The 23,437-nt window shown below is 43.3% G+C and overlaps 1 protein-coding gene across 2 annotated transcripts in view; it reads left to right on the forward strand.

Moving 5' to 3' along the window:
- IDH3G (isocitrate dehydrogenase (NAD(+)) 3 non-catalytic subunit gamma) overlaps nucleotides 1–23,437 on the forward strand; it is a 188,325-nt gene that overhangs the window by 156,418 nt on the left and 8,470 nt on the right. For both annotated transcript variants that reach the window (XM_077478977.1, XM_077478979.1), the window contains one exon: nucleotides 19,470–19,572. In XM_077478977.1, coding sequence (XP_077335103.1) covers nucleotides 19,470–19,571 — 102 coding nt within the window. In that variant the 3' untranslated portion in view covers nucleotide 19,572. The remainder of the gene's footprint in view (nucleotides 1–19,469; nucleotides 19,573–23,437) is intronic.

Genomic DNA, 23,437 nt, shown 5'->3' on the forward strand with positions numbered 1-23,437 from the left:
ATGTTAAAATGAATGTTTCCTGTGACAGCCATCTTAACTGGTCTGACTTTGAAAAAGGTTCCTGCGCTACTTTGGTGTGACTTGGACAAAATTTCAGCCCATTGACTTGAATGTAAGTTGCATCCAAGTTGGCTCATCATCTTAACTGATCCGACTTGTTGCATAGTAACTGAGGTTGAAAAAAGACACAAGTCTTACCTATTGTGGCGTGTGACTTGTACTCTGAGGATCTTGAAGGGGAGCTCCAAGCCAAAATGTAAAAAAAAAAAAAAAAATGCCATGGCCCCCCCCCCCCCCCCCCTTAGGTCTGGTATGGATTTTGAGGGGAATACCCCACACCAAGAGTGCCCACCCCCCCCCCCTTCCCGAACCATACCAGGCCACATGCCCTCAACATTGAGGGGTGGGTGCTTTGTGGCAGCCTAAGGGGTGTCCATATTTTGATAAGCACCCTGCCTGCAGACCCCCTGCAACCACTGCCATAAGTTTGTAGGGAAGAGGCCCTTGTTCCCATCAACATGGGGATAAGATGCTTTGTTGTGCGGGGGGGGGCTCAAAGCACCTGCCCCTCCAAGCTGATGGCATCTGGCCTGGTATGGTTCAGGAGTGGGGGGGCTCACTCGCTCGTTCACCCCCCCCCCTTTTTCCGACCTGCTGATCTGAAGGCTCGAATAAGGTTCTGGTATGGACTTTGGGGACCCCACTCTATTTATTTGTGTGGGGTTCCCCCTCAAGATTTATATCAAACTCAAAGGGCTTGGTATGGTCAGATCCCATTCATTGAAGTCAGACATGAAGTCCCAGGACAAAGTCAGATCGGAAGTCGTCCAACTTCCGTGTCGGAGCAGTGTGAACCCAGCCTTCGTGGGGAGCATGAAAATTCCTGTCCGTGACTTAATTGGCAAAATTCTCATATTTTATCTCCCAAATTCAGCATAACAAGACCACAATAGAAATATTGTCTGAAGTTTAAACTCTTCCCCACTATAGTAAAATTTAATATACTGTACAGTATTGTAGAATACCAAACATTGATGTGATGGCTGCAATAGTTATTTTTTTTCAGGGTTTCATACCTTTATTTCCATCTATTGATTGGACCATAACATACCTCCTGTCTTATAGTGGCTACATTAACTCCTCCACTGCATCTGTGGAGGAGCAACATAGCCACCCTTAGAAAGCAGTAACCTTTTAAGCAGTTACAGCAATAATTTTTCTCATTTGGGATAAAGATTTTGCTTAAATAGCTGATCGTTGTAAGCACCTCTGCCAGTGTTAAATGTTTTTTCTAAACCCACTTAATATCAGATTTGTTGGACAGCAGGGCAGTTATTGGAAGTTTAAAAACACTGGCTGGATCAGCAGGTAATACAAATAAGTTATTGGGGGCTCAGACAAACAGACTGCTGTATGTGTATATATATATTTTTACTTTGGCTATAGCTACTATTTAACTCTTTCCTGCACTTTTTACATTTAGTAGAACATTTTGGCTGGAGTTGGGCTTTAACATAAGCAAATATTGACAAACACATTCTATATCTCATTAGAATGTTAAAGAATATGTTACCTCAAATTTAATATTTCTGTTTCTGTAGTACTAGGTACTAGCATGAAAAAGTATCCTAGTCTCCTTGCATTGCTTCCTTTTATGTGAAATAACTGGTGTTTTTGCCAGTCCCCCTGCTCTCCTATTTCAAGCGGACCACGCTAGGCGTGAGAGCACATCCATCCTAGCATTGTAAATTTTTGGGCTGTGCTGGGAGACCAGCCTGCCTGTCCTCCCAATACATTGTCCCTTACGTTACTTTTTTTTTTTTTTAAACTGAACTAGGTATCATTGCATAACACCACCACCACCACCACCAACACACACACACACCCTTCCCTTTACTGTAATCTAAGGGTACATTCACAGCCATGAATGCACCCAATGATTTATATTTGAGAGCCCCAGTGCTTAGCCGCAGGAGGCATCGCCATTGAACGCAATAGGTGGCTACCAAAGCTCTTGCAGCTAGATTCAACCACTCGTATGTAATTGCTCCTGCACCGATTATATGCATTTGCTCTTTCAGCAATCACATGCAAGTTGTTGTCCCTGGATGCAGGCTCAACTTTGGTTGAGGCTGGAGTGAATAGGAACTAATTAATGTAGGTTGGGAAAACTTTTTAATTTTTCTTTTGGTCACTGGACTCCTACAGAGGATTGCTGGGAACTAATTAGGCCATCTTGTTGGTGGGGGTATTGGAACAGTGGTGGAAAACTGCATGATAGCAGTGGCAGAATAACAATGTCTGAATGGCCATAGGTAACTAAGTTTTAAAATGAGACCTCAGGTGACTAGTTATGAAGGCTGTGCAACTGGTGTAGATACAGAAAGCTTTGAGGCAAGTAACTGGTATATAGTTGTAACTTGAAAGTAAGCTGTACTGAACCACAGTACCTTTAGCTAACAGAGGAGGAATTTGTTGAAGGCTGGTATATGGAGGCAGGAGGGTTGTACATATTTGCTGGAGCAGAGGGAAATATCTAATACAGGGCTTGACAACTTTGCTTTGAATCTAGGAGCTAGCTAAAAGAGTTAGGAGCCGTTTTTTTTTAACTGACAAAACCCCTTCTTTTATGTAGCCAGAAGCCAGCCGAAGGGGCATGACCAAAAAAGGTCTGCCAATCAGCATCCAATAGGGGCACTAAGGCAATGGTGAAGAGTGTTGGTGGAGCGAGGCAGTCCCCCTGTCAGAACATAATAGCTCAGCGGGGAGATTGCTGCACTTACATTGGATAGGTAGTGCAGTGAGAGCCTCTGTTTTTTTTCCGTTCAGCCAGCTGGGTTGAATTTAAAAAAGAAACTGCTAGTGTGCATTATGCTTGAGCCTCTTATTGGCAGCCCCACAGCCTTTTATTATTGGGTTTACACTGGGTATATAACTGGTGCCCCAGGTTCCATGTGCTATGTATAGAAGGAGCGGTGTGGAGATATCAGGCGCATAGGCATATGGCCAGGAGAAGGCACACGTGGAGTGGCCTCCCTTGGCACCGAACATAAGGCAGAAAAGATGCCAGCACCTGTCAGTCATCTCCTTACCCACCAGATGGTATGAATCCGGTTTTGGCAACCCTCCCCAACCATCAGTTCTTACCTGGGAGATGACCCCCTTCCACCTTCCTTCACGGCAGCCACATTGACACTGCAGATGGAACGTTTCCCAGCATCACAATCTTGGTCCTCCTCAGGCATCAGAATTTAGGTACTACTTTCCTCTCTGCAGCAGACACAGAGCACACATTTGTAGAGGAGATGAGCTTTCCCCCTCCCTCGACCACCTGGCTCCACATGGCATGGATGGCGGCTCTGCTGCCAGCACCTTCCACCACCTTTTGTGGCCAACCTCCGCCACACTACTGGAGCAGAGTGCTGGAGGTCTTGGGAAACCACCAACTCCCGAGCCCCCTCATCCCTGGGTCAAGCCACAGCCTGCTTTAGCAATACCCCTGGGGGAGGGCAGCGCAGATGATGGGCCACCAGGAATCCCCTAGCGTGCCTGCACTCTGCTGGCTGCTCACTTCCCCTGCCATGTCAGTGGCTGCTGCACCACTCTCTTCCTGCTCTATCCCCGGGTCGTCATCTTCACCGCTTATCTCATTCACCATGATGATGGCCGTGCCCCAGAGCCCATCCTATAATGGCAGTTGTAGAACTTGTCACTGACAAAAGCCCAGGCACCAGGACGCAGTTTCTAGTCGCCATGAAGACCTGGTGCCCGGGATTTGTCGAGCCCTGCTGGTACTACCTGTAAAAGCCTTTCTTACGTAGGCATACAACAGCCCTGAGACTAATGTTAGTTGTGATGTTGACAGATTCAGACATGCCACTCAAGTGACACTGTCATGTTCTCCTAAGGGAATACTACTCTCCACTTCTTCCCTGCCAGCTACATAAAAGGTTAATATAGGCAGCTGAAGGGAGGATGTCGGGATGTTCAGGTAGGAGAAGGGGTTTATATAGTTATGGAGAGTGGTTGGGGCTCACAGCAAAGGAAGGATCAGTCCAGTGTTTGATCACCAACACAAATTTGCCAAGTTGGGTAAAGATTTGGATGTGGCAGCCACAGATGTCACTGCTACCCCTGACAGCTGGGAGAGCAGGCCTAGACAGTTGGTCGTTATAGGGCATTCTATATCCAGAAGGACTGATATAATTTGTCACCAGAATTACCTAAACCAAATAATTTGCTGTCTCCCTAGCGCCAGGGTTTGGCATGTGGTGCACCTGGTTGATAAATTTACTTGGAGCCCTCTTGGTCCATGTTGGATCCAATAACCGAATACAGGAAGCTGGAGGCTCAGTTTAATCAATTTAAGGTACTAGGCTGAAAGTTGAAGGGAAGGACCTCCAAGGTTCTATTCTCTAGAACAGAGGTACTAAATAAAAATTCATGGAGGTCCGATCAGTAGAATTTTCTTCCAGCAGGGGTCTAAATAACATGTTTGTGTGATGACTCAGAACCTTTCCAGCGCAGTCCCCTCATTTTATAGCAGAATGTCATTCTTGCATCTGTGTCCTCAGTCCTCCGCACAGCACAGTCCCCCACTTCACATCAGCTTCCTCCTCTTATTAGTGTCCACTGCCCCCCTTTACATCACCCCCCACAGCAATGCTCCGCTTCACATCACCCCCCACAGCACTGCCCCCCGTTTACATCACCCCCTCACAGCACTTGCTCCTCCTTTACCGCCATTTAGTGATACCTGCTCTAGAATATTATCTGTGCCATGTGCAGCATTGGAAACAAAGGGGGAGCTTAGTTTTTTGAATGCATGGCTAAAGACTTGGTGTAAAAAGTGTGTAAGAGGTAGCAGTTTGGATTTCTAGAGCACTGGGCTGACTTTTCATTGGGATGCAACCTATGTGCTAAAGATTGGTTTGCATCTAAATGGCAGGTAATTTAGGAGTTTCCCATGTTACAAACAACCATCGGCAATCATGGTACTGTTTGTACTGCTCTTTAGATATGCAAAACACATGCAAAATGTGACAATGGATTAAAGTGTTTACCAACGCCAAAGTTTTCCAAGGAAAGTTGGAAGCTGTGGTGCATGAAAAGAACTATGATGTAATTGGTATTGCTGAAGCTTGGCTTCATTCTTCACATAATTGAGCTTGACTATGCTTTCTTATGAAGAGACAGGGTAAAATGTAAAGGTGGTCGTGTCTGTCTATGTGACAAGTGATCTCAAAGCTCACTGTTTCCTTTTTTCAATTTTCAAAACTTTGTGAAAAAAAGCAAGATCTGCAAAATACTCAACGTGCAAATAGCTTGGGGTGTCTACTTCCTAAAATGGGGTCATTTGGGAGGGAGGGTGGTTGTGCTATCTGGGCATTTCATGGCCTCCAAAACTGATAGGCAGTGAGGAGTGAAGTCAAAAATTTACGCCCTTAGAAAGCCTGAAGGCAGTGATTGGTTTTCGGGGTCCTGTATGTAGTTAGGCTCCCAATAAGTCCCACATTTGGTATCCCCGTACTCAGGAGAAGCGCCAGAATGTATCTTGGGGTAAATTTCACATATGCCCATGGCATGTTTGATAAATATATCATTTAGTGACGACTTTGTCCAAAAAATAAATAAATTTTTTTAATTTTGCTGCAACTTGTGGCAAAATATAAAATATTCCATGGACTCAACATGCCCATCAGCAAATAGCTTGGCGTGTCTACTATCCAAAAAGGGGTCATTTGGGAGGTTTTGAATTGTCTTGGCATTTTATGCACAACATTTAGAAGCTTATGTCATACATCACCTACTCTTCTAACCACTTGAAGACCAAGCACTTTCTGACGCTTTTTGTTTACATTAAAAAAAATATATATTTTTTTTGCAAGAAAATTACTTTGAACCCCCAAACATTATATATTTTTTTTAAGCAAAGGCCCTAAAGATTAAAATGGTGCGTGTTGCCATTTTTGTTTTTCACACAGTATTTGCAAAGCAGTTTTTGGAAAAAGTACACTTTTTTTAATTTTAATGCACTAAAACACACTATATTGCCCAAATGTTTGATGGAATAAAAAAGATGATCTTATGCCAAGTACATGGATACCAAACACGACATGCTTTAAAATTGCAGCGGTGGAAAACGACATACATTTTTAAAATCCTTTACAGGTTACCACTTTAGATTTGCAATTGTTGTATGACACCCGACCGGGGATTGCGTTCGCCTTTGCGTGTAAGCACGGGGGAGACAGGGGTGCTCTTTTTTTTTTTTTTATTATTTTTTTTTTATATATATATATTTTGCTTTTTTATTTTATTTTTCAACTTCCTTTTAATTTTTTTTTTTTTTTTTTTTATAATTTTTACTGTTCTCTCAGGGAATGTAAATATCCCCTATGATAGCAATAGTTAGTGACAGGTACTTTTTTGAAAAAAAAATGGGGTTTAGTAGACCCTAGATCTCTCCTCTGCCCTCAAAGCATCTGACCACACCAAGATTGGTGTGATAAAATGCTTTGCCAATTTCCAAATGACGCTGTTTATATCCAGCGAAACCTAAGTCATGAAATGCTCGTAGCCTCCAGTTTCTTAAGACATAGAGATGATTGGAGCCTTTCTGGTCTCTGGTCAGCTCTATGGTCAGCTGGCAGAACCATCGGCTGCATTCTCGGTTTTCCTGTTGGGACAGGAGAGTCTGAGAAAACCATGGAAGATGGTGGGGGACTTTCCCTCCCACTGCTTGTAAAAGCAGTCTAGAGGCTAATTAGTCGCTAGGATTGCTTTTACAGGAAAGCTGACTGCTGGCTGAAAAGGATGATACCTAAACCTGCAAGCATCATTCTGGTATAACCACTCAAATTCCAGCAGCATACCAGTACGTCACTGGTCTTTGTTTTGCATACATTTTAATGTTCTTTTTTTCATGCAGCCTGTGGGCTGAACGAAAAAGAGATTGATCGGTGGGTATGCCCACTTAATGAATACCACCCTTCATCCACCCACTTATAATGGGCATACATGCACTTTTTTTTTTTTTTTTTAACTGTGGTGGTGTACCATACGCTAATACTCAACTAGTGTGTGGTAGCGTTTGAAACAGTCATAGATGCAGATACCAGGTTGGTCAGGACAGGAGGGAAAATAAAAGCGGGTGTCATGCCTAAATCCGCTTTTTCTGGAGACACTACATCTTCTTTGGGGTGTTCTTTGGGTAGGGGTACCAGGGAGGACATACAGAAAATGTCTCTCATGCAGCCTGCTCACTGCATTTGTGTTGGGAAGGTGGGCCATTGCACTCTCTGGAAACAGAAGGGATGTGACAATCTCTTCCTGGAATTTAAGGAAGGATCCAATCCGTCCTGAAGGTTTGTATAGCATAAAAAGGGTTCAGCAGAGACAATTGAAATAAATATACATACACTTTTTTTGTACTAGCGTATGGCCTTACGGCCAATTGGGTACGACACCAACAACTGGTCGTTCAGGTCCACCCCTCCCATATTAAGGTTATATTCGTGGACACAGAGGGGTTTCTCCACAACACCAGTCACTGTAGAAATTTGGACTGTCGTATCTGTGTGACAGAACAAAAACATTCTGTGAATCCCTCCACTTCACTGCTAACAAATTTACACTTCAAGCAGGATCTCCCCCCATCTAAGTCAGAATTCTACAAGCCGTTGGAGGAAGCCCCGGCCATTAGATCGCACTGTGCCATATGCACCAATTCCATAATCAAAAAGGTGACTAAAAAGAGGCACGCTCATGTAATAATTGTCCACGTACAAGGGGGAACCTGTTTCCGAATAAGGTTGACGCCAAATCCCTCACAATCTTGCCAGTGCTCCCTATATAGTCTGGGCAGTACTCTGGCTTTACGTGACTATCTTTTACCTCGTAAACCATAAAACTCTATATATAGCCTGTTGCCCTGTCACAGAGCTTATACATCTTGACCCCATATCTGGCACGCTTGCTGGGAAGATACTGTTTGATAGACAAGCGGCCAGGAAACGTAATCAGGGACTCAACGCAGACAACTTGATCAGGAGTAAACAAGGCTGCAAACTGTTGGTTGAAGTGGTTTATGAGGGGCCGAATTTTGTAGAACTGACCAAATCCAGGGTCACCCCGAGGACGACTGTTCATTATCATTGAAGTGCAGGAACCGCAAGATCTGCTCGTATCGTGTCCTGGTCATGGAGGCAGAGAACACAGGCATATGGTGAATTGGGTCAGTGGACCAATATGACCGCAACTTACTCTTTTTAGTTATGCCCATGAGGAGGGATAGGCCCAGGAAGGTCTTAAATTCGGAGACCGTAATAGGTCTCCAATCTCTGCCAAGGGTCAACTGGGGATTAGCGGTGATGAGCTAGCCAGCATACAAATTTCTTTGGTCAACAATAGATCTATAGAGATCTTCCGTGAAAAACAGTGAATAAAAATAAAGTGACGTAAAATCAACTGTTTCCACCTGAACCCAGGTTTTCCAATGAATGGGAGAAGTACGGGTGCTGCAGAAGTGGTGGGCTCCCAATTAGGATTGGCGAATGCAGCAGGAAGGGCACTATGGGCTCAATGGGCCTATGTTTGTCGTCCTCTTGGTGGCAGCGGGACACTACTTGTGCTAGCCACCTCGCTGGCTTGAACTGCACTTATGGGACTTGCCACGTCGCCAAGTGTTAAATCATTGCTGGATGTACGACCAGGATGTACTAGGCCACTGGTGCTTGCCAGTTCACCAGAAGTATGAGCGGCACTAGTACTGGCTCTCTGCTCCATATGAGAGCCCTGCGGTTCTTGCACCTCAACGACAGCAAAAGAACAGGGTCGGGTACGCCTGACCTTGGCAGGGACCACAACTCCATCATCAGAGCTATCTGTCAGGGTGCCGCTGCTGTCTAACAGTTCGTATTCTGAGCCTGAATCTGACAGGTGAGTGACTTCCTCTTCACTATCTGTCATGCTCAGAAACGTGCAGGCCTCTTCACTGCTGTACCTTCGATTTGACATTTTGGTCTCTAAATTTACTGGTACAGTAGTGAAACTCAGAGAGAAGAAAGCTCCCGACTCTCAGCGACTGCTTCAAATGCTACAAAAAAAATGTTAGCGTTTGCAGGGATCAGGCCTGATGAGCGCTGCACTAATGTGTGTTGTGTTTTGTAAGTGACAGTGATCGATTGATACTGCACTTGGGTGGGCTGGGTGAAGGGGCTAAACGCAGGTGCTAGCAGGTATCTGGGCTGATCCCGCTAACACTGCATTTTTGGGAACCCTAAACTGCTGGGGATGCCACTATCCATTTGATCAGATATCAATCCGTTCAGATGCTATATTCCTAAGAGAGGTGTATGGTGCATGCGTGGGTGTTAGCGCTACTGGCACTAATCTGACGCTGCCTGGGCCGGCGCAGACCCCATCTGACACTAAAACCTCTCTGATATCACCCACCGAGTGATCAGGGGGTTAAACCTTTAAGTAAAATACGGTGGGTGCCCTGATGTTATAAAAAAATAAACTAGCTAGCCAGCGTCACCCATGACACTAATACAGTGTTCACTGGTGACGGGGTGATCAAGGGGTTAAACCTTTGTTGGGGGGTCCCTAGACCTATCTGGGCCTACACTAAGTACCCTAACGCAGATTTTCGTCACTAATGACACAGTACAGTGATCAAAAAAAAAAATATGAACACTGCACTGGGTGACACAGTGACAAGGGGTTAACTGGGGGGGTGATCGGGGGTGGCAAGTGTACCTATGTGAACTGTTGTCAGTATAGTGTTGGTGCACTTTGAGATGTCTTCTCTCCTCTCTCTGGAGCAAAAAGACTTTCACGAGGAGAGATTACATCACTTCCCCTGCTGTTTACACTTACACATGCAGGGGAAGGCTCTCATTCACCAGGAGCTATCGCCAGGTCCAGGCCAGATACCATTGGCCTGGGCCTGAGGATTGTTTAGTTCTGGATCTAATCGTATAGCTACCACGCTATGCGTGGCCGGGCCAACCTGCCGCAGTATAACATGGGCGGCTGGTCCCGAACTGGTTAAAGTGGGCCACGCACAAAAATGCCTTTTTAGTGGCAATCTCCACAGCCAGGCACATTAGCAAGCTGCAGGCATTTTCTATTAAACAGCCTTTCCTGGAAATTTTGGAGGACAGACTGGTACTGTGTACAGACCCAGCGTTCTTGCCTAAAGTGGTGTCTAAATTCCACAGGACTCAGGCGATTGTTATGCCTTCTTTCTGTGCATCTCCAATCCAAAAGAAGCAGAATTCCACCAACTGGATGTGAAGGCCTGTGTCTTATGTTGTTTGGAATTGTCTGAAAGCATTAGAAAATCCAATGCCTATTTATTACATTCTGGGGGAAAAAATGGGGTTCCAAGCTTTGAAAGGTACAATTGCCCAGTTATACAAGCTATTGTGGAAGCTTAAAAGATCTTAAAGGAACGCCCTTTTTCCCCCATGGCTCCCTCCACACACGTACTGTCTGCTTCTTGGGCGGAGCGAGCTGGAGTGACACTAGAACAAATTTGCTGAGCAGCGACATGGTCAAGCTACTCAACATTCATGAAGCATTCATAAATATAGTGATAATACCGCACCAACCGCAGCCAACACAACAATCAGACTAATTGTATGAAAAAATGGAAACCATGTGTAGTGCTGGTGATATTTGAAAAGGCACCTCAGACATAAATCTGGATACACAAAATCTAAAACAATGATGTGACAATCAAAGTAATATATACAAATGGTAATATTATAACCTGTGTGTGTCTGTGATAAAATATACCTAAATTAAATAGATGATTAACAAATATGTTCTAAAACAAATAATCTAGTGAGATTTGATATATGAAGTGAAATGTGACACCCAAGTTGCAAAAAAATTTAAAAAATTGCGAATCGCAAGAAAATCATTGTGCAATAACTAAAATCAATATAGCAAGAGATATATCGTATGGGAAAAGAAGAGTTAATAGGGCACATAAACAAACCATTGATATATTGCATAAGGAAAAAATACCATAAAGATGCAATTTCTAACAGATAAATAAATCAGAACAGTCACATATTGATATTGACGGAACTAGTGGTAAAAAAACACTTCCAATGTCCGCTCCCCCCAGCCCCCTTAAATACCTGAAACCCATCTCGATTCAGTGCTGTGTATGTCTGCAGCAGCAATTCTGTTCTCTCTCCTCTTTCACGGATGGCCAGGCAGCAGCAGGGGCCATTGGCTTTTTCTTCTATCAATGGAATCCTGTGATCAGAGAGCAGGGGTGGGGCTGAGCTGCACTGTGTGTCAATAGATGCACACAGCAACTCCGGATTGAGCCTGCATGAGCGCCCCCAAAGCAAGAACTCTGGAGGAGGCAGGAACGCTGGCGGGGGACCCCAGAAGAGGAGAACCTGCATTGTTCTATGCAAAACCATTGCACAAAGAAGGTAAGTATGACATGTTTGTTATTTTAGAAAACAACATTTTTAATTTAGTTAATGAGCGCCCCTTAGCATATTGGCGCCCCTCCAGTGTCTGTTAATGGTGTCAATTGCATAAAAGTATAGTCCAGCTGGGTCTTTGTTGTGTGCCATTCTAAAATAGTTGGACACACTGTTTCCTGTCGCATCATGGCAGCATACACCTATGGGTTATGGCTCCGCCTCCGCAACCTGATAGGACCGCATGACTATTAAATCTTGAGAGGGCCCTTGCCTCAGTATTTTCTCCTCTTTTTCCTCACCTGACAACAAGACCGGACATCACCCCTTACCGCTATCGCCCCAGCTAGGTTCAAGCCTCTACTGGGTGGAAGTCCTACCTGTACAGCCTCTAAATGAGCTTAACTGAGGAATCCCCACTCTGATGGTCTCAGGGGTATCATTCTTATTTTACAAATCTTAAATAGATTTATCATGCAGCGGCCCCCAACCTGTGTTTTTTTTTTTTCCAAGGTTCTGTACTCTTTCCAGTTGCTGAGCTCTGTAGTTCCTCTCTCCTCTCTCCAGGCTCTGAACGTTCAGGCTCTTCAGCGCATGCGAGGGCGGCCAGTACCTCGCCTCTCTATCTGTTTGCCAGCTTCCAAAATGGCGCCGGACGTCGCGGGACACTTCTGCACATGCGCGAGATGACGGCGGCGCTGCGGACGGCGTGGCGATAATAATAAAAAAAAAAAAAAAACACTTTCCATTGTGTACTGTGGCTGCTGCTGCATTTCAAATAAGAAAGTTTTCAGACTTTTTCGATCGTTTATTGCTACATCTTATTCCTTGTTTCCCTCAGAGCTTAAGGTCAGTTTTTCTTCATTTCTTGGGTATTCTTCCCTTGCAACTCTGCATATCTCCCTACCTGCCTTTTTGCACACTGACTTTCGTTCGTTTTTAGGAATCACTCCTCATGGAGGCCGCTGCCCCAGCAGACCATCGCCAGTCTAATAGGTAAGAAGGGTCGACTTGGTAAGTACGAAGAGGAAAAAGAGAGCCTGTCACTAACGCTGTCTAAATTGCAGAGTCCTATCAGGTCATCCAGATCATCGCACTCAAGACGGAGTCGCTCAAGTCACAGACAAAACCGAGACAATGGCAAAAGCCGTTCAAGGTGCAGGGAGAGTGGAGGTCACAGGAGGAATCGATTAGGATCCTACTCTCGACATGGCCACTCCTACCACAGGAGACCCCCTACGCGCAGGCATTCTTCTCGCGCTCGTAGTCTGTCCATCTGGGAAATCATGCTGGATTTGTGGCGCAATAGCACTTCCAGATAGGCTGGCCTGTCGTTCATGCTTCAATGAAGCAACCAAAGACAGGGAATTAGAACCTAGCGATCCAGCCAAAGAATCGCCTCTCCAGATCGCAGGGCCAGAAACTAGCAGACCTTTGCAAGGTACCTCATCTGCTGCTCCTTCCTCATCGGATAACAATGACATAGACACATTTAGCGGCTTCGACTTCGCACTGATCGAACCCTTCATTAAATCAGTAAAGGAAGCGATCGATTGGGTGGAGGAAAAAGAAACTCCTCAAAAAGTGAGGAAATATTTTCCAAATCTCAAAAAAGATCCATAGACCTTCCCATTTATTGATGAGCTTGAGGATCTAATTAAAGAGGAATGGCAAAAACCAGAAAAGATGATCAGTCTAACTAACAGGTTAGCAAAGCTTTACCCCCTGAAAGAGCCTAACGTCACCCCATTAGTGACTCCACCAGTGGTGGACTCTTTTCTGATGCGTCTTGCCAGACATGTGACACTCCCAATTGAAGATGCAGTTACATTTAAGGATGTGCTGGATAGAAAAATCTACTTACATCTTAAAAGATCCTACCTATCAGCAGGGGGCGCATGTAGGCACTAGCTGTGGCGCTAGCAGCTGTCGGTAGGGCTATTTCCAACTGGTCTTCCAATGCCGAGAAGCTGGTATCAGAAGGAGTGGAGCAAGATAAAGTAATCTCCGCCCTCCCAGAACTGTCTCTTGCAGGCGATTTTGTCGCAGAAGCCTCTGTAGACATAATAAAATCTACATCAAGGGTAATGCTGAGCTCAGTAATGGCCAGAAGGGCACTTTGGCTGAAACCCTGGTCAGCGGATCCATCCTCAAAGTCAAATTGGTGTAAGATTCTTTTTGATGGGGTGAATCTCTTCGGAGAAAAACTAGACTCAGCCATTTCAAAAGTTACCGGTGGAAAATGGGGTCTTATCCCTTCGGATAGAAGGTCTAAACAGCGAAGGCTGCCAGCCTCCAGGCGAAACCTCCCCAACAAATATAGGGAGGCAAGATCCTACAGACCTGGCAGAGAGTATAGGGGGAACTGGAAGAACCCTCAATCATCCTTCCTCAAGCTCCAGAAAGCTAACAGGGGATCAAAAGTCTTTTTGAAGGTGCGCCCACCCAACCAGCTGTAGTAGGAGCCAGGCTCAGGTGGTTCAAGCAGGTATGGGCGGAGGCAATAAAGGATCCATGGGCAGTGGTGACTGTCCAATTCGGTCACAAATGGAGGTTCCGAAAGCAACCAAAGGACCACTTCCGTGTAACAAAATTACTGGCATCTCGAGGAAAGAGGTTGCTACTGAACGAATATGTTCAAGGTCTCATCCAGAAACAAGCCATGATGGAAGTTCCACTACCACAAAGAGGGAAAGGATTCTATTCTCCTCTATTGCTGGTAAAGAAAAAAAACAGGGGACCTACGTCCTGTCATGGACTTAAAGACACGATTGCCTAATCCAAGTAGAAGCATTCAAAATGGAGAGCCTGCAGACAGTTCTCCAGGCCATCAACATAGGAGATTGGATGCTCTCCATCGATTTACAAGACGCATACTTGCATGTTCCCATTCACACCTCATTTCAGAAATTTCTCCGCTTTCTAATAGGCCATCAACATTTCCAATTTCAAAGTCTCCCATTCGGAATCTCCACCGCTCCGAGAACATTTACAAAAGTCTTACTCCCAGTAATAGCCCTATTAAGGGAGCAAGGCCTAAGAGTTCACCACTATCTAGACGACATCCTTCAGCTTGCAGATAGCCGACACTTCCTCCTACTACATCGCGCAATCCTAATCTCCACCCTACAGAAATTCGGGTGGCTGATAAACTGGGGGAAGTCCCACGCAGAGAATGATCTTTTTGGGCGCAGAACTGGACACCCGCCTCAACACGGTAGAACTCCCAGAAGAGAAAGATCCCATCCTGATACAGAAAGCAAAGACTACTCACAGCCACCACCAATTCCCGCCAGGGAATGTCTTAGTATTCTAGGGTCATTCTCAGCAACTATTCCAATGATCCAATGGGCCCAATGGAACACCAGGCCTCTTCAAACATCATTTCTAAAACAATGGAATGGCGTGTCAATGACCCAGCCAATAGTGATTCAGAAGGAGGTGAAGCAAACACTCTGGTGGTGGGCCAGATCACACAATCTAAAGAGGTGCAAACGCGTAGTCCTTCCTTCTCAAGAAGTAATCACTTCGGATGCCAGCATAGAGGGATGGGGAGCACACTACTGTCACCACGCAGTTCAAGCTCATTGGCCGTTCAAAACACACAATGTGGTTTCCAACATATTAGAGATGAGAGCGGCATTCAAAACACTACTAGCTTTCAGCCCCTACCTGGAAGGGAAGGAAGTTCTACTGAGAATGGACAATCGAGTGGCAGTGGCCTATATCAACAGGCAAGGAGGCACCAGGAGTCGCTCCATGTTGCAAGAAGTCTGACCAGTCTTCGAATGGTTACAGCTGAATCTAGCCAGTCTGAGGGCAACATATGTGCCAGGTGTCCAGAATCAAATAGCCGACACCTTGAGCCGAGAATTTGTATCCAACGACGAATGAGCCTTAAGCCACCAAGCTTTTTCCCTGATAACAAAAACTTGAGGGGGGGGGGGGGGTTCCAGATATCGTTCTGGCAGCGGGCCCGAACAACGCGAAGTGTCCAGAGGTACCTGGCGAGAATTCCCTTTCCTTCTGCAGAAGGCACGGACTGTTTGCAACATAACTGGAACTTCTGCCTAAGCTATGTTTTTTCCACCAACACCAATCTTACAGAGGCTTCTACTCAGACTCAAGAACTCAAGTTCTACAGTAATAGCAGTCCTGCCCTTTTGGCCGAGGAGGCCATGGTTCACAACCCTGCTTCAGTTGAATACAGCAGAACCATTGCCGCTTCCCATGACAGCGGATCTACTCTCTCAGGGTCAACTCCTCCATCCATACCCGGAAAAATTACACCTGACAGTCTGGAGACTGAAAGGGCTAGGTTTATAGCTCACGGCTGCTCCCAGAAAGTGATAAACACTCTTCTTCAAGCCAGAAGGGCTACCACAAATAACACCTACAAGAAAGTCTGGGACAAGTTCCTCTCGATCGCACAACAAGCCTGGGACACTTCATCCCCAACAGTTGCTCAGATCCTGGAGTTCCTGCAGCTTGGTCTCGACATAGGTCTTGGGTCAAATACCCTGAAAGTGCATGTATGAGCTCTATCAGCTATAAGAGGTGTGAAGTTGGCACAGGAGCCTCTTATTTCTCAGTTCCAGAAGGCCTGTCTAAAATTAAGACCTCCCAGAAAACCCTCCTTTCCAACTTGGGATCTTTCGGCAGTGCTGGATTTCCTATCCCGTGAACCATTCTTTCCAGTTGAGGTAGCCTCTCTATGGGATCTAACCCTCAAAATCACCTTCCTCATAGCGATTACATCAGCCAAAAGGGTCTTGGAAATGCATGCACTAATGGCAAAAGAACCATACCTAACCATCTACCCAGACAAGGAAGTTCTGAAATCTTCAGATCGCTTCATCCCGAAAGTGGCATCCTCCCTTCATTTTAATCAGGAAATATGCCTTCCCACTCTTTCCACAGAACAGGGGAACCCACATCCACTTGATGTCAAATCCAATATTCTGGCTTACCTCTCAAGAACCAGTAAACTCAGAGAAGCGGAATAAAAATCTAGTTATCCCTCACGGCTCTAGGAGAGGACAGGCAGAAACTTCCCGCATCGCAACATGGCTGGTAAAAGTCATAAAGAGAGCTTACTCGTCTAACCAAACTCAAGTACCTGAGGGCTTAAGGGCGCATTGTACAAGGGCGATGGAGACTTCCAGGCCGGCCTACTGCAGGGTCTCTTCAGATACTATGTGCAAAGCAGCCACATGGTCTTCAAAAAGCACTTTTATATCTCACTACAAAGTGGACTCCGCTAGGCTGTCCACGGTGGAATTCGTGAGAGCAATTATTCAGTCCAATTCCTCAATTCCTTTTAAATAAACGTCTTTTCTGCTCATACCCACCCAGTTTTGCGAGTTATTCCCTTTAGGTGTATGCTGCCATGATGCGACAGGAAAACGGAAAATTGTATACTCCCCTTCCCTAATTTTCCTTTCCTCAACATCTATTGTTACCAAGATGCTGTTCTCATTGATTTCAATGTGTTGTAAATGGTTGATGACATCTTTGCGGTCTTTTAAATAGGATGAGCTTTTCGCCACTAGGGGTTGGAGAAAAACATCTATATACTCTCCCAATCAACAGAATAGTTTATTTATACCACTCAATATTGGCCTGCTTGGAGGTTTGGCTGCATTCTTATGTATTTTTGGGACTTGATTAAGCACCGGCATTATGGGGGTATCTGGAACTAAATATCTTTTTTTTCTCTTGTTAAGAATGTTGTTGTCCCCTGTATTATTCACTAATTCTTGTAATTGGAATTTTAAATTCCGAGTAGGATTGTTAGTAAGCTTTTTATAAGTGCTTTCATCACTCAAAATATGTGCTTTTTCTGTGTCATAATCGACTTTAATATGGCAATACTCCCCCCCCCCCCCCCCTTTTGGCTGTTGGGCGAATTACAACGTTATGCCTTTGTTCTATTGTTCTAATCCCTTCCCAGATTGGTTTGTCCCTAAATTCTTTTTGTATTGGAATTTCTCTTATATCTGCTTCTGCCATTTTTTTAACACATCTATAAACTGGTGTGCAGATGTTTTGGGTTAAATGTAGATTTATTACATAAACCACTATATATATATACTTTTCAGGTGGTAACACTTTAGTGGTAGCTTCCTTAGTGGCAAAATGTGGATAACATTTTTTTTTTTATATTGTTTCCTCCCAAATTTCTGCAGGTCCAAAAATGTTTCAAATTTATCCATATTCTTAATGGGTGCACATGTCCGTTAGTGTGATATCTTGTCAGATTGAAGACCCCCTCTCCTAATTTTCCCTTTTCCTTTTTACGCAATTCCCCCCCCCCCCCGCACCATCGTTTCTGTCTTCTGATGCGCTTCAGTACATCTGTACCCACTGGGGTGGTGGATTGTGGGTATTTGGGTATGGTTTGTATGGTTCTTTCCATTCCCTCCACTCCCCCCCTCCTCCCACTGTGATTCTCTTGTGTAGTGGTATTGGTTGTTTTGATTATTTTGATTTGATTTTGTTTTTTTCCTCTACCTCTTCTTCTGCCTTTTCCCCTCCATGGTCTAGAGTGGGCTGGTGGGCCTCTGTAGGAATTGGTGGGTGATGTTGGTCATGCTATAGAAGTTTGAATCCATTTTGTGTGGGAATAGGGTAATGTGGTGAATTTACTCTTCCCATTGGGGGTTGGTATTGCCGTTGAGAAGTATGTGTATTTGTTGGTTGAGGCCTTGAGAAGCTGTCTTGTAACTTGAACATGTATGGATTCTACTGGATTACCCTCTGTGTCTCCATTCATATTCTCTTGCCATTTATATATTTTATTAGTGGCTTAATCTTTTTTGTCTCTGGTGTACGTTTTTAATTTCTTTATTTTTTGTACTGCCTCTAGTAGTTTTGATTGTTTCTCTTTGAATTCTACAGAATTCATGAAAGGGAACATCAGTCCCTTTAATGCAGCAATTGTTTGTTCAATATTTTGCAATTTACATTTCCTCCTATGTATAATAATCCCCAGCAGTTTTTGTTTGGTTGAGAAATGTCAACCATTCATCTGTAAGATGTTGGTCAGACATTCCATTCATTTGGACCTAAGTCCCATCTGAGGCTCCTAGGTGTGATCTTGTCACCAGTATATTGATCTAATGTGACAATGTCCCACTATGTGCATATTTGTTTGTCCAATGAGGATTTCAGCTGTTTGAATCATTGATCTAAGTCATTTGGTTGTCCGTTATTAGCTTTTTTGAAAACAAGAGAGAACAAGGCAGGAGACCACCATCCTAGCAGTAGGATTCAAACATTGTCCGTTGACGTTGAAAGTTTGCAGGGGGACCCAGGGTGCAGAGAGCATGGTGTTTCCCATGAATGGGTCAATTATCCAATAATTTAATCACCTAAACATGCCGGGTGCCAGGACTATAGGCACTTTTAAATGTAAGTGGAAATATTTTATTGTCTTTTACCAAATAAACTCATTTGTAATGGTGTTGCACAATGAGGACCTTCTTTTGTAATTTCCATCCATCTATATGAGGTTTTTCTATGCATGAGATGTCAGTCAACAGACTTCTACATAGGTATCCCCACACGCTTAGGAGACCATATTAGCCATAGGTGGTCAAAATCTAGGGGTGAGTGCACATCCATGTGGGGCACCCAGTTTGAGCACATCTGCACATAGATACGTCATTTAAGCACAAGCACTTTATATCATCACTAATTGGGTTTGTATCAGATGTATATGTGTGTGTAAGAACTTAATTAACACTAAGCGCAGCAAACTGTTTTTATAAACTGCTACATATAATTTGTAAGGTTGAATAAAGATACCAGTCCATCCAGTTAAATCTGTGTGGGTGGGTGTGTTGTATGGTAATGTCAATGCTGTGTGATTATGTCAACTACTGTTAGAAAGTTTACATACAAAAATCAATTTTCTCAGCAGAAAAGGTTGTTGGTAGCCATGTTTTTTATCTATAGAAAAAATGTGTTACCTTTTTAGTTACAAATGTCATATTTTGGCATTCCTCACAGATGCACACTCCAGATATTGGTGGCCAGGGTACCACATCTGAAGTTGTCCAGGCCATCTGCAGACAGATCATTGTCAAGAATGGCCGAGCAGTAACCATTTAAGGTAAGATCATCCAAATGGGGGTAGTATTGGTATTATAATGTCAATGACACCATTGTTATGTATAGTTCGCTAGAAGACTACAATTATACTTCAAAGTGCATCACCTCCTTGGAACTTGTTCCAGTGATAACTACCAGTAGTAAATAGTTCCACAGCAGTAGAGTTACAGTACAGTTTTCAGTGGTTACAACAGGATAATATTCCCTTAATATATTTCGATATTTGTCTTTTTTATTTTATGTAAAGCCTAATTCCATGTTTTAGTGAACTTTAAATAGTTCACACCAAGCTGGTCAAACAATCAATTTCCTTCACTAACACATACAGGGGCTTGCAGCTCTTTATCAACTGTATATTGCCTCAGCCATACATTATAGACCGCTGTGTTGCAGCAGTGGGAAAGGAAGTTCCTGCCCTGCTCCCAGAACAAAAGTTGGGTGGGAAACTGCTCAGTCATTCATGGGAAGCTTTGTGTTTTCTGAATGAATATAAGGCTTCCTTGGATTAGTTGAGACTAGGTACAGTTCACACAGAGCTGACAGCCACTGCATGTGTTAGTGAAGGAAATAGTTTGTTTTGTCTAAATAAACTATTTAATGAGGTTCTAAACTCTGTTACACCACTTGTATCTACACGCAAGCCTATAGTAAGGCTTACCTGTAGGTACTGTGAATATCTCCTAAACTTCCACAGTGCCGGACCTTCACAGCCCGTGCCAGAAATTACAGCTCCTGCGCGCATACGCGGGACTGACATCTTAGTATCCCCAGACACTCATGTAGCCGGAGGCCACGAACCCGAAAGGAAGACCGCGGGAAGATGTCAGTTGTCTTAGCGCTGACATCACGGCACTGGAGGGCTTCATTCTAAGGTAAGTCTATCATAATGTGTGTCTTGTATGCGATGCAAAAAAAGGCCTGTATTTTTACTTAAATGTACATAATATAACTATGTACTAACATTTATAGGTTAAGTTGATCCAGGGAAAATAGTAAATGGGATTGTATGCTTTTATTTATTTCTTTTTTAACAGGATTGTGTTTTTTTTCCCCACCCAGCCAACTGTTGCAACTTTGTAATTATGACATTGCCTTGCAGGATTTTCTTTTTCTTTTTTTTTTTCTTTTTTACAACTGCTATAAAGTTCACTAAAACATGGAGTTGGGTATAAAAATACTTAAATCTAATCTGACGACACACAATACAGACTGATGATACAATTATATGTGATATTTCTTTTGCTCTGCTATTACTCACCCTAATAAGGGCTAATTGGTAAAGCTTGCCACTACCAATAATGTGTTTCGCATACTATAAAACAAAAAAAAAAAACAACTCTCACAAATAGTGCAGTGCTCCTCTAGTGAAACTCATTATAACGAACCTTCCTATATAATCAACTCTGCCCGATATGTAAATTCCCATACACCATGAGTGACAAAGTCCTTTATAATTGTCTTTGTGATCAGTCATCCACTTCCAAAATCTTCATCACCATGATTAATTAAAACACCTCCACTCTGTGCTGCATTCTCATTCAAGTTGTGCTCTCACATTATGAATAGTACTTGTGCTCACAACATCCAATAAGTGCTTTTTCCCCTTCAAGAGTTGATTTCACCCAGTACCTATCTGTATACCTCAAGGTAAAGGTAAACCCAGAATATAAAGGGACTTAGTGTTTGTAACCCTAAAAAATAAATTGGATCATGTTCTTGTAAAGCATGTTATATAGCACCGTGCTTGTGCTGTGTAATTTGGCCCCTTCTAACTCCTGAAATGCCTGGCTGATCCTGCCTGGCTATGCCCTCCCCCCTGTAAACTGACCGCAGTTTATCATGGCTGCTGAGCCCTAACACTGGTTAGTTTACATGCCTCTGTCATCTGCAGCTCTCCTCTCTGCTCTCCCCCCCCCCTCCCTTGGAGAAGATGTCATGGCAGACTGCAAGCATTTCTGAAGTTCAAGGTGAGGCTGTTCCAATAGAGAGCCTTAGGGCATGCTGAGCTTCCTCTCATTAACATACGGTGAAGAAAGCAAGCTTCTACATCTTTAATCTTTTCTTGGAGCAGACAGTGTTCAAATCTGGTTGACAAATGATAATGACATCTGCTAGCACAGTACATGGTTAATTATGGCAAACACTGCTCTCCACCCGCCCCCCCCCCCCTTCCACCATTTTCTTGTCAAAAGTATTTTATTGGAGTACAAAGGAATATATACAAATAACAAATAGATTACAACATGTTCAATGAAAGGAAGCTCCTTGGTTAATATAAAAATATGAAATTATTTGCAATAAAATGAAACAAGACAATTTATAATGAATGATAAAAAGAAAAATAATGAAAAATAAAGAGAAGGAGTGTTTAACACTTTATTTCGAGAGAGAAAAAAAAGAATTAGAAATGTGAGATATATTAAGATCATTGTCCTGTTAGTTTGAGTAACCAGAGATATTATTATTTGGATAAAGATTGGAGCTTCACATTCATAAAAGGAGGTAGAATATGAGGAAAATTAATAAAAGGTGATAGGGGAAAGGTGGGGGAAGAAGAGAGAGAAAAGTAAGGAAAAAAGAAGAGAAGAAGAGTCCGCGTGGCTAGGCCGAGAGACACTGCTGTGACCTAAGTTAAAGTGAATCAACGACTGTTACTTACCGTTTAATCTACCATGGCAGCAATACATTTTTGTCTATAGTTGGTAATGCATAAGTAATCCAAGGTTGCCATATCTTTTCAAATTTGGGGATCGTGTCCATTTCAATAGTTATCATCTTGGCATTGGTCGTGAAGCAATTCATTTTGGCTTTTACTTCATTCGGAGCTAATGACGGTGTTTTCCAAGCTTTTGTTAAGGTTTATTTAGCTGCTGTGAAGAGATACACTAACAGTTTAAATTGGGAATGCGTTATGAAGTCAGGCTTCAAGTTGAGTAAAGCTATTGTTGGATCAACAGGAACTGTTATACCAAGCAGTTTAGTTGCTATTTTAAATATTTCCTTCCAAAATGTTTGAGCCACTGGACATGACCTCCAGATATGAAAATAAGTGCCCAAATCTGAACAACCTCGGAAACAATGTGCCGGATAATTTTGTACATATTTTGCTACTCTGGCTGGAACCTGATACCATCTTGTCATCACTTTATAATTAGCTTCAACCGCTAATATGTTAGGGGAAGCTGTTTTAATTGTGGACCAGATTTGGTTCCAATCTTATGTATCAAGTGTGCACTCCAGGTCTTCTTCCCATTTCCGGACATAAGGTGGTTTATTTTTACTAGAATAGACTAGTAAGTGAGAATATATTGTACATATTATACCTCTGGCGTGTGGATTTTTCTCACAAATGTTTTCAAAACCAGACATAGGTGTTGAGGATGTTGTACTTACTAATGGTGTATAGAAATTTTTAATTTGGAGATATCTAAATATTTCCGATTGTGGTAAACCGTACTTTTCACAAAGAGTTGCGAAAGGGATAAATGACGAGGAATGTATGAATTTATACATATTTAGAACATTTCAGGATGTCCATTCTTTGAAAGATTTAGGGGATACCCACGCTGGATAGAACGCGGGGTTTTTATAAAAAGACAATAGCGGATTGTGTAAAGATTGTAGATGACTACTTTTTTTTTAATCTATCCCAAAGGGCTATATAATGTTTGGTGATAGGATTCCTTAAGTCTTTTCGATCTTTTGATGAGATCTATAATAGATTAGATATTGGTATAGGGTCACGGTCTGTGGCTTCAATTGATACCCATAATGGAGCTTCTTGATAAGCATGGTATTTAGTAAGGCTTGCTATATGCGCAGCCCTATAATAATGAGCACAATTGGGGCAGCCTAGACCACCATTA

Source organism: Lithobates pipiens, unplaced genomic scaffold, assembly GCF_037356315.1.
Source record: "Lithobates pipiens isolate NorthernLeopardFrog02 unplaced genomic scaffold, aLitPip1_a1.2 Scaffold_1, whole genome shotgun sequence".
NCBI classification, from domain to species: domain Eukaryota; kingdom Metazoa; phylum Chordata; class Amphibia; order Anura; family Ranidae; genus Lithobates; species Lithobates pipiens.